Below are 18,208 nucleotides of genomic sequence, written 5' to 3' on the forward strand. Positions count from 1 at the left end.
TTATTCATTCAGATGATAGGAATATTTTGCTCATGATTGGTAAGCCTGCTCTCTGTCATCTCTGTTCAGCTGCTCATTATTTGTGTTGGTTTTACTTTATGTTATATAAAAAAAATTGTGCGCAAAGAGAGATCTATGTTTCTGGCAAATATATGTTTATTTTGTGCATCCAGTGGCAATGGCAGCACCAAGGTTGGATATCACTGAAGGCCCAAATGCAGAGCAAAGATTGCTTTGTACTGCGTTCAAACTCCACCCTCAGCTTGAAAGGGAAAAAAACAATTCTGTACATAATGCAATTTAGTTTTCATACCAGCAATTCTTGTGGTTTCTGAGTGGGAATGCCAATTTAGTGCCAAATTATGGACAATTTTGTACTCTTGACCTGCACCCACAGAATCTGGCTTTGGAATTGCTAATGTTAACTTCACTGGGCTGCTTGTGGCTAGCGGAAGGAGAAGCTTTTCTTCCCATCAGCCTGACCATATTAAAACTTGGATCACAGTGTGGAGAATTAAAGGAAATCCACCATGCTGCCTTATGTGGCGTGTTCTGAAACTTAACAGCAAGCTGTCTTCGTCTGTTTTAATAAATGCAATTGAAACTGACAATGCTTTTGATAGCTTGCATAATATTATAGAGGGCTATAAGGAACATGCAAAAGTGTAAAAATAAACAAGGAACATTTTGATGGATTGTTTACTCATATCTTGGTCACAAACAATTCAGCCCTTGCACGAATAAATGAACAAACTAAATTGCTCAAACAGAGACAACAAGAAAAGAAAGTTAAATAGAAATTGGTGAGATTGCAAACTTATTATATTACTCACAAAATATTGCAATTGCTTAGGGTAAAGTAACTGGCCATTTCCTTAGGTGAAGTAGTTTGCTTCTGCTACTTTCTTGCTATCAGAAAATGCAGAAAAAGGAAATACATGTGAAAACAACACTTGTTCTGACATTGTATCCTTTAGAGCTTGAAAACAAATGCTACAGATCAAAAGCAAGTGGCTGTATGGTCCCTCTAGGGTGCGCCAGTACACTGAGAATTATAGGGATAGGGACTAATATGGAGTCTGCAGACACAGGAATTTTATGGCCACAGTCTTTAAAAGCAGCAATGTCAAATTTAATGTATTTCAAGATAACTGTTACTCTGCAAAAACTGCACAGATTAATGAAGACCAGCAGCTATCACAAGCGCCCTAAACTATAAAAAACGCCTACAGCTGCACCGTTAACACTGTTTCAGGAATTATAATGCAAAGATAAGCCTCTTTCCTTGATATTATTATCACTTGACTCAGACGAAAATGCTATTAACAAAAGCCTGCTTTTAAACAAATGAATGGTAAAAAGGCCATTACCACAAGAGCAACATACTTTACCATCTTTCACGCTGTTGAACATGAACTTTGAAGGATAAACAGTGGCGCAAGCATGGACCCAATGATGTGAACTGCACAAAACTTGCAAGCTTGAAGATCTTGGAGGGGTGGTATGGAAGGGGAGATACAGTGTAAGCAACTTATTTGCGTACATGCTTTGGCTGTAAGCAGGCATATGTATTCATCAAGGCCCAGGTAACATAAAAAAACTTGAAAATGGCTGAGTAAGTTGCGGCATACATCACAAATTGGGTTGCATAACCCCAGCTGATTCTGGGACTAAAGTTTAAGTGTCCCCTTCCAGTGTTAATTAACGTGACTGAACTGCGGCACACTCGATCAGCTGAGCAGGCGTTTAAATAGGGCCTAAGCTGTAGTGCGTGCTGCTGTCATAGGTGGCTCCTCTTGCAGTTAAGTCATGACATGTAATTCACAAACATTCCCAACAGTGCCTCTGAAGAGAGCTAAATTACTTCTCAAATGTGTGCTACTGAAGCAACGTTCTCAAGATCTGATTTCTGAACCATTCTACACTCAGTGAAACAGAAGATTTAACTCCAGCATGTACAACTGAAGATATGCTATTCATAACATTCATTGAACTGGAACAATACTAAATTCTGCAATTAATCAGTCAGAATTATATACATCCATTCCCATGTATCTCAAATGTCTGTTTTGCAATGAGGAACAATCAATCTTTCAGCAGTTAATTGCTGTGCTTTTTCCCTCTAGTAGTTCCAAGGTTTGATATACTTGATTTGGAACCTGATGCCAACCAGATACCCTGTTGATACTTCATAACACAGTAAATGAGGATGTTGTCAGGGATTCAGGCCTGAAACACAAAGCTGAGTGAAAAACCAAGGTTGCATTCAATTATGTTGAGAAAAATGTCATAAGGTGCTCACAGAAATGTTAGAGGGACAAAAGGGGGACACCAGGCCAAAGGAGGAGATTGACATCCAATCAACATCCTGGGGGATTACCATTGATCAAAAACTGAACTGGACTAGTCGTATAAATAATATGGCTACAGGAGTAGGTAGGTCAAAGGCTGGGAATTCTATGGTGAGTAAATCACATCCCGATTCCCCAAAGTTTGTCCACCATCTATAAAGCACAAGTCAGGAGTGCGATGGAATACTCTCCACCTGCCTGGATGAGTGCAGGTTCAACAATACTCAAGGAGCTCATCATCATCCTGGACAACATAGCCCGCTTGATTGGCACCCCATCCACAAACATTCACTCCCTCCACCACAGACGCACAGTGGCGGTAGTGTGTACCATTTGCAAGATGCACTGCAGGAGCTCACCAAGGCTCTATCAACAGCAACTTCCAAACCTGCAACCTCTACCACCTATAAGGACAATGGCAGCAGACACGTGGGAACACCATCACCTGCAAGTTCCCCTCCAAGCCACACAACATCCTGACTTGGAACTATATCGCCATTCCTCCACTGTCGCGAGGTCAAAATTCTGGAACTCCCTCCCTAACAGCACAGTGGGTGTACCTACAACATGTAGACTGCAGCGGTTCAAGAAGGTGGTTCATCACCTCCTTCTCTCGGGCAATTAGGGATGGGCAATAAGTGCTGGCCTAGCCAGAGACTCACAGAATCACAGAATCTTAACGGCACAAAAGGAGACCATTTGGCACATCATGTCTGTACCGGCTCTCCAAACGAGCATTATGACCCAGTGCCATTGCCCTGCCTTTTCCCTGTACCCCTGCACATTGTTTCTATTCAAGTAATCACTTAATGCCCTCTTGAATGCCTCGATTGAACTTGCCTCCACCATACTTCCAGGCAGTGCATTCCAGACTCAAACCACTCGCTGTGTAAGAAAGTTTTTTCTCATGTCACATTTGTTTCTGTTGCAAATCACATCCCGTGGAAAAATTTAAAAAATTAAGAGGTATAAGGATAAAAGAAACAACTGCTATTATACAGCAACTCTCATACTCAGGATGTCCCACACATACTTTACAGCCAATTAAATACCTTTTAACTGTGGCCAGGATTTTCCCTTCAGCGATTTGGGGGCAGGGCCCGCTCGCCAAGGGGAAAATGACATGGGATGATGTAGAGAGGAATCCCCAATGTCATCCCGGGCCATTTAAATCTTAAGGAAGGCGGGCGGACAATGAAATCAGCCAATTAAGGCCATTGACAGGCTCATTAAGATAGTTAAACGCCCTGCCCAGCCAACCTTAAGGTTGGCAGGCAGGCCAGGAGCCCCAGCGGCCTGTAGATTGTTAATGAATCTTCATCCACTGGCGGGATGAAGTCTTAATATCATTTTGTAAAAAGTTAATAAATTTTATGAGTTTGTTATCAACATGTCCCATCTCGTGTTACATTGTCACAAGAGGGGACATGTTAATAATTTTAAAATGTCTCTATTTTTTGACTTTACTTACCTTTCACTAAACTCCCTGAGACAGGACTTTGCCTCAAGGAGAACTGCGCTCTTTGACAGTTCGGGATTTCCTCTCCCCCTGGAACAGGAAGCGCATAGCGCTTTCCATCGGGCAGGCTGCTGGGCGGGCCTTAATTGGCTGATTTCAGTCTCTCAATAAATCAAAGCTTGGCAACCATCAACTTTCATCTTCCTCATTGTGTCTTTCCATTATAATTGGTGTTTTGAACTTTTGGTATTCGTTAACCATATTACACAAGAGCTTTACCCCCTTCCACTACCCGCCTCCGGTTTTGTCCACTAACATAAAGGTCTACACAGTCACATCACATTCAGACCAAGAAGGTACAGACAATGCAACAAGACACTCCCAAACCCAGACTCAGAGTGGTAGAACAGGCCTCAATAATAAATGTTACTTTGTTATGAATTCTGAAGTGATTAGATGATGACTCACTCCTGGCAATAAAATGGTGGATTAATTCCTTAAATAAACATAAAATCCATTTACAGCACACAGCTTTGAGCAACTTTAGGCCTTTGTATGTCTCAAAGATGATTGAAGAAGCACATGCAACATTCCTCACTTACCTAGCCTACAAATCCCATCCAGACTTAAACTTCTTGTTCAAATGTTCCTCCTTTGGCAAAGGAAGCCCCTTCCCAATACCAAATTCCACTTCCTGCACATCCCAACCTCAACTCAGCACTCACACATACCTTAATCTTTTGACACTGATCTTTACCCTCTATGAGGGCCCACATCATTAAGACTTTATAGACAAATCGGTCCTTTTTTAAATTCATTCACACGAAGTAGGTGTCACTGGGAAGGCCAGCATATATTCCGCATCCCTCATTGTCCTTGAGAAGGCGGTGGTGAGCCACCTTCATAAGTACAACTGGGTGTCTTGCTCGGCCATTCCAGAGGAGGGTTAAGAGTCAACGACAGTGCTGTGGGTTTGGAGTCACATGTAGGCCTCAGCAAGTAAGGATGGCACATTTCCTTCCCTAAAGGACATTACTGAACCCGCTGGGTTTTTACGACAAATCTGGTAGTTTTATGGTCACAATTACTGAGACTAGCTTTTAATTTCAGATTATTTAACTAATTGAATTTAAATTATGGTTAGCTACCATGGTGAGATTTTAACACGTGTTCTTATGACATTAGTCTAGGCTTCTGGATTACTCGCCCAGTAACATAACCAAAATCCTCCTCAGCCCCAGAGAGTTATTAGGAGAAGCATATATTTATTTTCAAAATTCTTGTGTAGATTTGCCAGTTGATACATCATTGACAAAATTTCATAGAAAAAATACTGTACAATGTAACTAACTAGTTTAATAAATCGAGTAGATTAAGGGCAGCTAAGTATTACATGGTATTTCCACTAAATCTACTAAATCACATTTTGTAGACATTTGGAACCTTGGCACATCTATTCTAATGAATGGAATTTCAAATGTACATAAGCACAAAAAAAGAGGTACCTTAAGTATGAAGACAGCACTTAAAAAGAAACAATCCATTTATTGCACGGACTTCTTTTTTGGTTAGTTGGATGTTTGACACGTGTAGAAATCCATCGCCATGTTTAAAAATCTCCATTTTAAGCTTGTGAAAAACCTACCCCCACCTGTTTCTATTTGACAAATATTGAGAACACAAACCCTTCCTGGAGGGACACTTAATTAAGTCCAGAGCTTGAGAAGCAGGTTGGAGAGCCAAGGTTTACAATCCCCCTAAAGAACCAAACAGTGTGGTACGGCCAGAGCTCAAATGAGTTCAAGCCGCTTAGACTACTAGAGCAAATTATTAGTATGCTTCCTGCTACTTGCCCAGCTAGGACCACCCCACTCATTAGGGCTTTTGCCTGAAGGCTTAGTTGGAGCTAACTGAGTAGAATCTCAACACCTGTGACAGATCTACACCTCCTGGCTCCATTATTAAGCCAAGCTGGTTGGACGCTCATCAGTAATGCCATGAACCTGCCTGGCTCAGCTATCAGACCACCCAAGTCTGTCATGAATGGCTCAGTTAGTTCCGAACTTGGAATCATACTATTTTTTAGAAACCAAAATCTTTCCTTCACCCTGAATCTCCCCCTTGCTGGTATTTTATTTGAAGGACTACAAAAAGAAATTATTTACATTTACATAGTGTATTTCACAACTCTGAATGTCTCAACAGCACTTTACAACCAATTAATTACTTTTGAAGTGAGGTCACTGTTGTAATCTAGGATTATCATGCTAAATCCCTCTATTAAGGCTCATAACCAAAACAACCTAATACGAATGTACTCTCATAAGTAGAAAATTCTTTCTTCACAATCTACAAGGCTTACCTGGTAGGTGAATAAATACTTTTCACTTGCTTAAATGTTTGCAATCAAAAGTATGCTCAAAAAGCTCATGACCATTTAGGACAAAGTGGTCTGTTAATTGGTAGGCATGGCACTGGATTCAAAATCCACCTCCTCCACTATTGGCACATTGTGGCTGCTATGTATTCTACTGGATGCATTGTAACAATGCAGCAAGGTTACTTTGAGAGAATGGCATTGTCTTGGGAGTTCTACCACTGAGAAGGACAAGAGCAGCAGTTATCAGAACACCATCACATCCAAGTTCTGCTCCAAGTTACATGCCATTCTGATGCGAGGTATATTGCTGTTCCTTCATCCTCATTGAATCAAAATCCTGGAAACCTCAAGCTAACACCATTGTGGAAGGACCAACACCACAAGGACTACAGCAGTTCAAGGGAATAACCCTCTGTCACCTTCTCAGGACAATAAACCAAGAACAAATTTTAAAAGTTCAAAATCAACATCAAGCTTATTTCAAAGAGGTTTTTAAAATTCTGGATAGTGTTGCATTGAAACTGGAATTTAATAGTACCAATAAAATGGCACCATATTTAGAAATTTTAGCTTGTTTAAATTCAATCTAATAAGAAAACTGTGATGACCACTGCCAGCACAGATGTTGGAGAGCTTCCATCCTTGGCATCATTTCTAAATTTGTCAGGTGGCTTTTCACAACATTATTTATATTCTGTGACAAAGTACTCTTGCTTAGATTTTCAACTCAGGCAAGATGGTCAACAGTTGAGAAATGGTCAACAGTTAAGAAATCCATAAAGGGAAAAAGAAAAACTTGCATTTATATTATGCTTTCCACAGCTGCAGATGTCCCAAATCGCCTTACAGCCAATGAAATGGTTTTTGAAGTGCAGACTCGGTTGTAATGTAGAAAATGCAGCCACCAATTTGTACACAGTAAGCTCCCACAAACAGAAATAATACACTGACCAGATAATCTGTGTTTGTTGGTTCAGAATTAAATATTGGCCAGGACACTGGGGAGAACTCCCCTGTTCTTCTCTAAATATATATTTTAGAACATTTAACCTAACATTCAACTAAGCAGGAGAGATGGCTGAAAAGGAGTGATTTCTTTTTTACTCCTGTAGACAATGAAAAGTCTTTTTATTTGAAAATAGCAGTTCAATTGTCACTAATGACAAACATTAAGAAACCTACATTTTTACAAATGGCAACCAGGTCAGAGAACCAGAAAATAATTAAATAGAACGTAAATATTGTTGTATATATGAACAAAAGATACTTAAAAATACATTTTGTTGAATGACAGAAAACTGTTCATCGTCCTGTTCATGTATTTCAGATTATTTCTCCCTTCCAATTAAAGTTCAACATTACAATCTGTGAACCAGATTGGTGCGAACAGTCTACTTTGATTCCCCAGTTGCTTTCTGGCTTCCAAAACAAAACCATGCATACAGCCTGGGATAGTAATATGATATCCTGCGAGGCATAATCTGTGTTATTCTTCATTTTTTTCTATGTCAGCTGTAGTTTAAAAGACGATTGTTTATCTCCCAATCCTATACATCAGTTGTCCCTAATGAGATTGCATTTCCATTAGAACATTCAGCAGGGATCCTCTTTGTTGCCTGGTCTTTTTTTGCACTGGCTTTTGAAATGCTAACAACCAGTATTCATGTGACTTCAGGCCTTCAAGCAATGTGCAAATAACACATGGATGAAGATCTTTAATAATTTTCAGATTCATGTGGAGCATAGATGGCAGCACAGGCCAGTTGGGCTGAGTGGCCTGTTTCTGTGTTGCAAATGTGCAGTTCACACCTTCTCAGGTTTACTGTTGGCAAAACACCGTTAACCTGCTGCATACTGTATGTTATGTACACATTTTTAATTTTATTGTTCTTCATTTACATTTGTGATGAGTTTTCTTTAACCCCTCGCATGTTATAATTATTTCTCTAAGATGAAAAATTTGAAAAATGAGAAAAATTGAAATCAGGTGTGAGGTTACCTCTGTTGTTGGATCCACAGGCTCCAATCCAAGCATATTGGCTTGTACCAACTCCTGTAAGAGCTGAACTTGAGCTACACTGAGAAATAAGTCCAGGCTTGTGGTAACATTGACTTCCAATGAATGGCCACACACTACAATTTCCTACAGAGATAAAAACAGCATTATACAATTATCACAAACAACTCAACTTCCAATGTAGTGCAATCACATAAACATTTCATGCAAGAACACCAAAATTAGTTTACAGTTACAAATGTTTATGTTAATTCTATGTAATACATAATGCAGTGGAACATTGAACCCAATTCAACATCAGTCCTGCAGCTTCTAATTGATAGCAAGTTTTGTCAGACGTCAACAGTGAGTTTCTGTAGGAACAGAAGTAGGTTATTCAACTCCTCAACTCTGTTCCGCCATTCAATTACATCGTGGTGGATCTGTATCTTAGTACTAACTACCTGCCTTGTTTCTGTATCCCTTAATATCTTTGCCTATCAATCTTAGTTTTGCAATGTTCAGTTGACCGCCAGCCTCAACAGCATTTCCAGATTTACACAGCCCAACATGGTAAGTTTCCACCATTCCAAGAGAAAAACAGATTCATTCTAAGTTGAATTGAAAGTGATCAGGAACTAATTTAACAGTTAAAACAGAGCATTGAATTTTTTTTTTATTCATTCATGGTATGTAGGCATCACTGACTAGGCCAGCATTTATTGTCCATTCCTAATTGCCCTTGAGAAAGTGGCAGTGAACCTTATTGTGCCTTGCTTGAATTGGAAAAAAAATGAAAAAAAGGAAAATTTGAACCAATTTGCAGCAATCGTCAAATCTACATCATTTCACATGGCAAATGCATTGCTTTATCACTACTGAGATCATACATTTATTAAAATTCTTTATTACTGACCTCAGTCTGTGCATTCTCTGGTGAGACCTGTTTTGTGAAAAGGATAGCAGGGGCAGCTGTTACTCGTACACTGAAATCTGTCAAAACTGGAGTCAAAATTGCCCTTCGTTCTTGGTGACGTCTAATACTGGAACAAAAAGACATATAAAATTGGCACACTGTTAGTCAGTCCTATGTATTACAGCTATAGTCAGGATACCCAGTTGGCAAAATCATACTTCCAACTTCAGTTCACTTCCAAACAATGAAATCACAGGTAAGTGACTCATCCTTCCATATATCATATAAGCACATCGCAACTCGGTAATTTAGTCATTTTATACTCAAACAGCATGTAAACATAATATATAAATTGGCGGTGGAGGGGGTAGGGGGAATGTTTCTATTAAGCAAAGCAGATGTCCAATTTTCTCAATCATGGAACAGAAATGAGGCATGAAGACAGACCCACAGAATCTGGATGATAACAATTTAAAGAATAGAGGAGTTATACACAAGGTAAGTAGTCTATGTGGTAAATTACCCCTCAAGGTGATTTACTGTGATATAGAAGAGGAATGTTCTTTTTATTGCAGAAAAATCAGAAGCTTTTCTATCTATTCGTTATTATCCTTGATTTATTCGCTAGTTGTCACTACTGAAAATAAAACTGTTCATTATTTCAATTACAGATGTCTATTTTTTGCCAAACTTAATTTGCATTTAGGGAGCTTGTGGCATGGAAAATGTACTTTTTTAATAAAAAAGGATCCTTTAGCAAATGACATGAATATGGTTAAAAGTGGTCTAAAGTGCAGAGTCCAGGAGGTGTTAACATTCCATTAAATGCTCACTGCTTTATTATATTCTAAAAGTTCTCTTCAATTAATAACCTATCACATTTAGCAGTAGGTAAATGAGTATGCTTCGACATGCTATCTCAAGCAGCATTTCGCAAATAGCTTCCTAAATAATAACTCAATTAAGCTGTGCCTTTTTGTAACCCTGAATGTGGTGGTGCCACTAGACTTCATGCAGGCAGTCCACCAGATGGTACCAGTAAAGTAAGCACTGCACAACTTAGTTTGCTAATCCCAGTTTCATGGCAGGATTTCCAAGGATCCTTGCCCCATAAGATTTGAATTAGTTGTCTTAAATTTCATATGAATTTAGCTGCTGATGTAAAAACAGATCTTTCCTTACATCCGCAAAGTGGAATCTAAGATCTACTTCTGAAGCACGAGGGGCTTGATAAAAGGAGGGAATTGTAAGTCCTATGTAACATAAAATACTGAGACCCCCTTGGGGAGGAACTTAGAAAGAGGTCTGAGTGCAGCCCTGTCCTCATGCCAAGTCAAATAAGGTTGGTCCACATGAAGCTTACTAACTTCACTGCTGAAACTGGATCAACTAAAATGCCTGTTTTAAATAATAGAAAATGTAGACCACGAGCATCAACAGAGTGTAAGGATGGTTCTGAATCAGATAAGGTTGCATTTCAGATTAGTGGGGGGTGCGGGGGCAGGGGGTGGTGAAGAAAAGAGAAGTGGAATAAAAATAATTTGCATTTATATAGTTTCTTTCACAATCTAAGAATGCCACAAAGCAGTTCCCAACCAATCGATTGCAGTTTAGACAAAGCTGTAATATCAGGAAATGTATATTGTTAACTTGCACACACTAGGGTCCAAAAAACAGCAGAGAGTTAAATAACCAGGTCATTTGTTTTTGACAGCATTTTTTGAGACATAAATGCTGGCCAGAACACCAGTACAACTCCCCTCCTTTTCAGAGAATCTAGGATCTTTTACGTCCACCTGAGTGTGTAGATGGAGCCTTGCATCAGCATCTTATCCAAAAAGTACAGAGAGAGAAAGAAAGAAACAAAAAAGTAAAGAAAAATCATGATGACCATGATGATGAATCTAGGGATCAGGGTATCCAAGCTCTGACCTCCCTGATGGGAGAAAGGATGATTCAGTATATACCGAAGAAACTCCAGTATAACTGTGCGAGTAAGTTTATCACTTTTCACATGCAGTCAAGCTTCCACTTACAATTATAAATCTGGTACAATGCTGTCCATTTTTCATAGTTCAATCCTCAGGAATCTTTGGAAATAATATGACTAATGTCACAACAATCAAGTAGAATACAGCAGGCTGGAAGAATTGAAACTCTAACCAAACAGACTTTGATCCAAGTCTGACCTTATGTGAACTGTATTCACAGGGGATGTGTAGCTCACTATAATCATGTGAACCGGGCACCTTTCCCCAACTTATCATCAATATGTCAAAGAGGGAGGTCGAGATTGCAACTCAAATCCTGGGATAGCATCTGCTATATGGTCAGCCACATCAAAGCTGCATAGAGGTTTAATCTTCCTCTGCAGTTCTAACATGGATTGTTGGTTACAGAAGCCTCCAGAAGAAGCTGCGATCAAGAACGCTGTCATCATCACAACAATAACCTGTATTTATATAGCACCTTTAATGCAATATAATGCCCCAAGGTCACAGGAGTGTTATGAGGCTCTGCCTGAAACAGTGGAGGAGGATTCAATCACAGCTTTATCCAATTCTCTTTTGGAAGGAAAAATATTTGCAGAACTACAGGGTAAGGGCAAGGGAATGGGACTAGCTAAAGTGCTCTTGCAAGGAGCCGGCGTGGGCTTAAGGACCTCCTTCTGAGTTGAACCAATCTATGATTCTACAACAATAGACACCAAGCCACATAAGGAGATATCAGGGCCAATGGCCAAAAGCTTGGTCAAAGAGGTAGGTTTTAGGGAATGTCAATAGAGGAGAGGGAAGAGTCAGAGAGGTAATTCCAATGCTTATGTCTCATTGAATCTTGTTAAATGGTAGGGCAGGGTCAAGTGGCCATTTGACCTACTCCTGTTCTTACTTGCTCTATTCTTACATTGTGGGCTGGAGAAGATTAGAGAGGTGGGAGAAGCAAGGCCATGAGAGGACATGAAAATAAGAATGAGAATTATAAAATCAAGGTGTTGCTTGACTGGGAGCCAATGTAGCTCAGTGAGTACAGGAATGATGGATGAATGGAACTATGCCACATGTTTAAAATAGGACAAATCAAAACTTGACATGCAAGATGGAACAAAAACAAAAATAGCTGGAAAAACTCAGCAGGTCTGACAGCATCTGTGGAGAGGAGCACAGGTGACATTTCGAGTCTGTATGACTCTTCATCAGAACTATGGAACTAGAGAAATGAGGTGAGATATAAGCTGGTAGAGGCGGGTGGGACAGGTAGAGCTGGATAGAGGGCCAATGATAGGTGGAGGCAAAGAAGAGATTGCCAAAGATGTCACAGACAAAAGGACAAAGGGGTGTTGACGGTGGTGATATTATCTAAGGAATGTGCTAATGGGGACATTAAGAGTGGAAAGCAGGACGAGCAAGGAACAGATAGCCCTAGTGGGGGTGGGGTGGGGGAAAGGGATCGAAATGGGCTAAAAGGTGGAGATAAAACAATAAATCGAAATAAATTTTAAAATAGGTGGGAGTTTTTCCAGCTATTTTTGTTTTTGTTTCAGATTTCCAGCATCCGCAGTATTTTGCTTTTATGCAAGATGTTGGTATGAATTGAGGTTCATAGATTAAATTAGTTAACTGGATTGAAAACTGGCTATACACATTGAAGTAGAAGATGGTGATAAATTTGAAAACCTGTATCTAGATGGCAGCGAGTAATGGAGTACTGCAGTGCTGATTTTGGCCACACTTAGCTCCACTATTCACAAAAGACTTGGAAAGGAATCATTCTTGTCACATTATAAAATTTGCAATGTTATGAAACTATGTTTCCAAGTGATTTAAAAAAACTGTTCATAATTAAGGAAAACGTAGTTCAAAATTGGTGATATTTTTCACAAGGACTGCAAGGTTGGCTAAATGTAAAAGTACTGTCGCATAGAGAATGCACTTTTGAGGTTAAGACATATTTTTGTAGGATACAGTAGAAAAACCTTTACTTAAGTGCTGATATTGGATGTCAAAAGCACATTTCATTCATAGCAGTGAAATGCCTCACTGTGATAACAGTAAAGTACTTAAGATATACATTACAAAAAAAATTTCCTGAAACGAACAGAATACTAAATGTAATTTATAAAGAATTATCTATAAATTATTACTCTACAATGAGCATTCTACCTGGGGAACAGAGCTATACAAAAACTCAGCCAGTTATTCACAGAATCTTACAGCACTGGAGGAGGTCATTCAGTCCATCATGCTCGTTTCCTCTTCAAGTATTTAATCAATTCCCTTTTGAAAGTGACTATTGAAACTGTCTCCACCACCCTATCTGGCAGTGCATTCTAGACAATTATAACTCACTGCTAAAGGAAAAATTCTCATCTCCCCTCATTCAGATCCAGGACTGTATTGAATACGGCATAATCCAGTAGATAGAGTGGCAATAGTTATACTTTTAATAACATACAACAGTTCCTAAACCTAGAACAAGAGGTTGCCTTGCACACAGAACTGTCTCAGCAAGACACCCAACCCACGCCGTGAGGCGATGGATGCCGAATAATGCTCAAAACCTGATTCTGTTTCAACTCATACGCTGTCTCATTTTCCTCAATCTTTGCCACTTCTTCCTCAGTAGTTTCCACATTCTCTCTCTTTTATGAATCCAGTAAAGCAACAAAAGAAAATGAAAGAGCTAAGAAGAAAATTAACAACTTTCCTTTATATAGCGTCTTTTAATGTAAAACGTCTCAAAGCTCATCACAGGAGCATTTTTGCAGTTGCACTACACAGTCCCTTTAAGATTGACGCCCAGCTGTGCATCTTAAAGGGAATGTTGCTTGTACGCATCCAATTAGTTGCCTTCATGGCATATTTCCAACTACTTTGTGGCTGCGACCACAAAGGTTAGAGGAAACATTGGTGGTGATTATATATATATTATATTGAAATCATGAAGCAAAAAGAAACAAGGGGAAAGGGGCATTTGGAATATTTTGCAGCCAGAGATCCCATGGAATATAATTTTTATCTGGTGATGTACCAATCTGCATTTAAAAATCAATCTCTAGGTTAAGGAAGCAGTTTATATGCTGTTGCAACCTGGTTTTTTTTAGTTTCTGTTACAATACATATTATTTTATCAGAGGTTGATGTGGTTAAAAATGCCTTGGTTTGAAATGCCTGTTGGGCTGTTACAGATGTCATTTGTTACCAATTACAACATTTTAAAGGTAACATTATGAACATTTGATTCACATTAAGTCAGGAATTATTTAAACTCAGTTTATGCAAAAATGCCATAGTATTAAACATAAAGATGCACTTCCTTTTGTGGGCAAAAGGGTTAAAATCAACAAACTTCAAAGGCCATTAATATCATTTCAAGAATAATTGCTCACAAGAATATCGCTATGCTACACTAATTTCTGATTTACAGCAAATATTCTTCTAGAACCATACACACAATTCTAACCTGAGGAGTTAAGATATTTGCGTGAATGCAATTAGACTAGTATTAGAACATTTTACTATAAACATATCAGAAATGCTGCATTAGTACCACCCACTGTACTTAAATCACAGCAATGGTCTATCATGGTGGAGTCCTGGGAAGAATTTATTTAGCAGGAAGAATGTAAACTTTCAGTCGTTCTTGATAAACTGACTGATTTGCAAGTTATGACTGTCAGCCTTGTGGTTTCCTATTATGAATGCTCCAATGAAACTAATTTGCATTTGGTTTTATCTGGTAATACATTTCCTATGCAGAAGTTACTGAACCAGTATTGGAATCCATTTTCTAATCTCTTCTAAAAGTTAAACAGTGGGTGATGAGGGGAAAGCACCTTCTAACCCCGCTGTTTGATCATCTACCCTTCAGACAAGACCACCTGTGGTTTGTTTTTTCAAACTATAGGTTCTGGATTATATACAATTACAGAAAGCTTACAGCTTACTCCTAAATAACATTCATGGATAAACTTAAATTTGACGGCAATTGGTAAGTGATACTTATGAGTACTAAATTGAAAAGGGGCTTAAAAGATAAACCTTTTCCAAGTATACTCATTTTATTTTGTTGCTTATTCCTGGAATTGCCCTAGACTAATAGAAAAAATTGATTGCAGTAAAAATAAATATACATAATTCACCTTACAATGCGACTTTAATGGCCACATCTGCTACAATTTAAAACAATGAGAGTAATAGAGCTTCTAGTATTTGCAGTCTGTGTCAAGGAAACATTAAGTTCAGGTCACAGGTGGCTGTGTGTGCGCGGAGCTGTCACTGATGTTGATCCCCAAACACGGGTTAACAGCTCCCAAATCCTGTGACACGATCTTGCAAAAGATGATTATGAGGGAGTTACAAACGCTTCATTTACAATTAAACGACATTACAAAGCCTGAGTGGAATTCAAAAAAAAAGGAAACGTGCCAGCCTCTGACTCTGATGAGACTGCGTTGGACATGCAAATCAGATTTAATGCATGTGCTCAAAATTATGAGGGGTTTTATTAAGACTGGATACAGAGAAACTGTCTCTGCTAGCAGGAGGGATAATAACTAGAGGACGCATGTTTAAGTTAACTGGCAAAACAGCCAGGGGAAGATAAGGAGAGGTTTTCTTGATGCAACAAGTTGTTATGATCTAGGGTGAGCTGCCTGCAAGGGTGACTGAAGCTGATTCTCTGCTAACTTTCAAAAGAGAATTGGATATATACTTAAAAAGGAAAAAATGTATGGGACTATGGAGAAAGCAGGGGGGTGGAACTAAATAGTCCTTCCTTCAGAAAACTGGAATGGCCTCCTATTGTACTGTAATAATCTACTAAAGTTAAAATAAACTCAAAATTGACAGGAAGCAACAGGATTCATTTCATCCCTAAAATACTGCCAAGAGGATCTTAGGGCTAACCTCGACCAGCGTAAACATTGAATATATGAATGATTCGTTTGAAATATGAAAGTAAGTGTGAATCTGGTTTGTATGTACATATATCTTCCATTCAGAATTCTCCTACTGCACCACACTGCAAGCAACTTACTGCATTTAGATTTTAGGTGCTTTGCTAAACACCATCAGACTAAAGAGCACGTGCAATTCAAATTTAACCCACAATGGGATAACATTCCAAAGGGAATTATTTTTCATTTGCCAGCTATTGCAAATTTGATATATTTGGGAACTTAATCTGCATACCACTTCCTGTTTCATGCATGACTCTGAAGTGCCAAGTGTATGCTTAATTGTTTGCACTGCTACTGATGGTGAAGTTAGCATCATCAAAGCTCTTTTTCTTTAAATTTGAAGCAGGTGTCTCAATATCCACTATATGGCAATTCACTCAAGATAACATAGTAATATTTGAAACTGAAATGGTCTAGTGAAAAATCAGATCCGAGAAACAACATCTATCTGGAATGTACTGCCTGAGAGTGTGGTGGAGGCAATCGAGGCATTCAAAGGGGAACTAGATGATTATTTAAAAAGAAACAATCTGCAGAGTTACAGGGAGAAGACAGGAGAATGGCACGAGATAAAATGTTCATTCGGAGACCGAGTGCTGACACAATGGGCCAAATGGCCTCCTTCTGCAATGTAACAATTCTGTGATTCTACATTATGCTTGTTCAGCATGCCCTGGTTTCATTTTGGATTTCTTACAGTTGTGGTTTTTTTTTAAAAACTCTGGTCAAATTAACATTTTCTCCCGGCTGTGACGAATGTTAAAATGGTGAAAAGTCACCTGGCAGCAAATAGCTCACAGAGTACAATGAGGAAATGCTTGCTTGTAAATATCCCAATTCAAATTCTTATTTAAAAAGAAATTAAAACATATTAAATTAAATACGTGAAGGAGAAAAATATGTAGACTATGGGGTAAGAAAGTGGGGAAGTTGGATTGGACTAGCTGGGTTACTCTTTGAAAGAGCTGACACAAACTCGATGGGCTGACCGACCTCCTTCTGTATGTTGTAAAGTATCAACTTTATTCTTCTAACTTTGAGGTCATCCTCATTGTGAAACAAACTATACTGTTATTTGTAGCTCCAGAATTGCTTGAGGCAGCAGGTGCAGCCAATGCCTTTCACTGCTTATGGGTAGAGTTTTCTCCCCGTTGGGAGGGAGGTGCGGAGGCCAATTGGGTCCACGCCGCCATTTTACATGGGCGGGCCAATTAAGGCCCACCCAGCGTGACACGCACCCGGAAGCGCTGCGCGCTCCCTGTGTGGGCTGGGGTGTGGGTGGGTCGGGGGGGGGGGGGGGGGGGGGGGGGGGTTGTGTTCCCTGAGTTGGGAGTGCATGCACGCGAAAGAGCACAGAAATCTCCCCGAGGCACAGAGATTAGTTTTAAGTTTTAACAGTTCAATAAAGTGTTGAAAAATTTTAATGACACGTCCCCTTCATGTGAAACTGTCACATGAGCAGGGAAATAGGCATTAATTTCAATAAAAAATTTTGAGAAAATTTAAAATCTTTCATGAAACTGAAAGTCTAAATGATGCGCAGTGACACCGGGGTGCACGGCCAACCTCACCCCACGTCATTTTACACTTCAGCGAGTGGGGACCCCCGCCGCTCGCCGAGCCAAAGATTCTCCCCTCAGACTCACTAACCTGCTGGCCATGTTCCATTCGAGTGCTGGATTCTGGTAATTCCTTTCACTTTCTGTGCATAGCCCTCCTTTACCAACTTCCTTCTCGGGTTTCAGCTGATCCCACAGTGCGGTTCCAATAGTTATGGATTGTAGGTCTATTTGGTATTGTCTATCTTCAACTTCTGATCCTGGGTCTCGTAGTATTCCCAAATTCAGAGCTCTCCTGTGAGGGCACAAAGTAGTCAGCATTATATGTTTGTTCAATAGTAGGTTAAAGAAAAGTATCCTGCTAGACGCTACAATTAAAAAAAATGACAATTATATTAAATATCTAGATGAATTTGATGTAGACATCTCAGGAATGGCATTATATATCTACTGAGAAAATTGTCTAAAATGTGTACTCTACATACCAAGTTTTTTTTATTCATTCATGGGATGTGGGCTTCGCTGGCTGGGCCAGCATTTAATACCCCTCCCTAGTTGCATGAAGTATTATTACTTCATGCATCTTAAA

General features: G+C 39.3%; 1 protein-coding gene across 5 annotated transcripts in view; it reads right to left on the reverse strand.

Annotated features, from left to right (window-relative positions):
* The window catches only part of LOC121278899 (vacuolar protein sorting-associated protein 13B-like), a 1,102,197-nt gene that overhangs the window by 230,500 nt on the left and 853,489 nt on the right, over positions 1-18,208 (reverse strand). For all 5 annotated transcript variants that reach the window (XM_041189400.1, XM_041189399.1, XM_041189397.1 and 2 more), the window contains 3 exons: positions 17,711-17,914; positions 9,103-9,229; positions 8,190-8,333 (listed from right to left, as the gene is read on the reverse strand). In XM_041189400.1, coding sequence (XP_041045334.1) covers positions 8,190-8,333; positions 9,103-9,229; positions 17,711-17,914 — 475 coding nt within the window. The remainder of the gene's footprint in view (positions 1-8,189; positions 8,334-9,102; positions 9,230-17,710; positions 17,915-18,208) is intronic.

The sequence above is a fragment of the Carcharodon carcharias genome, chromosome 6 (assembly GCF_017639515.1).
Source record: "Carcharodon carcharias isolate sCarCar2 chromosome 6, sCarCar2.pri, whole genome shotgun sequence".
In the NCBI taxonomy this organism is placed as follows: domain Eukaryota; kingdom Metazoa; phylum Chordata; class Chondrichthyes; order Lamniformes; family Lamnidae; genus Carcharodon; species Carcharodon carcharias.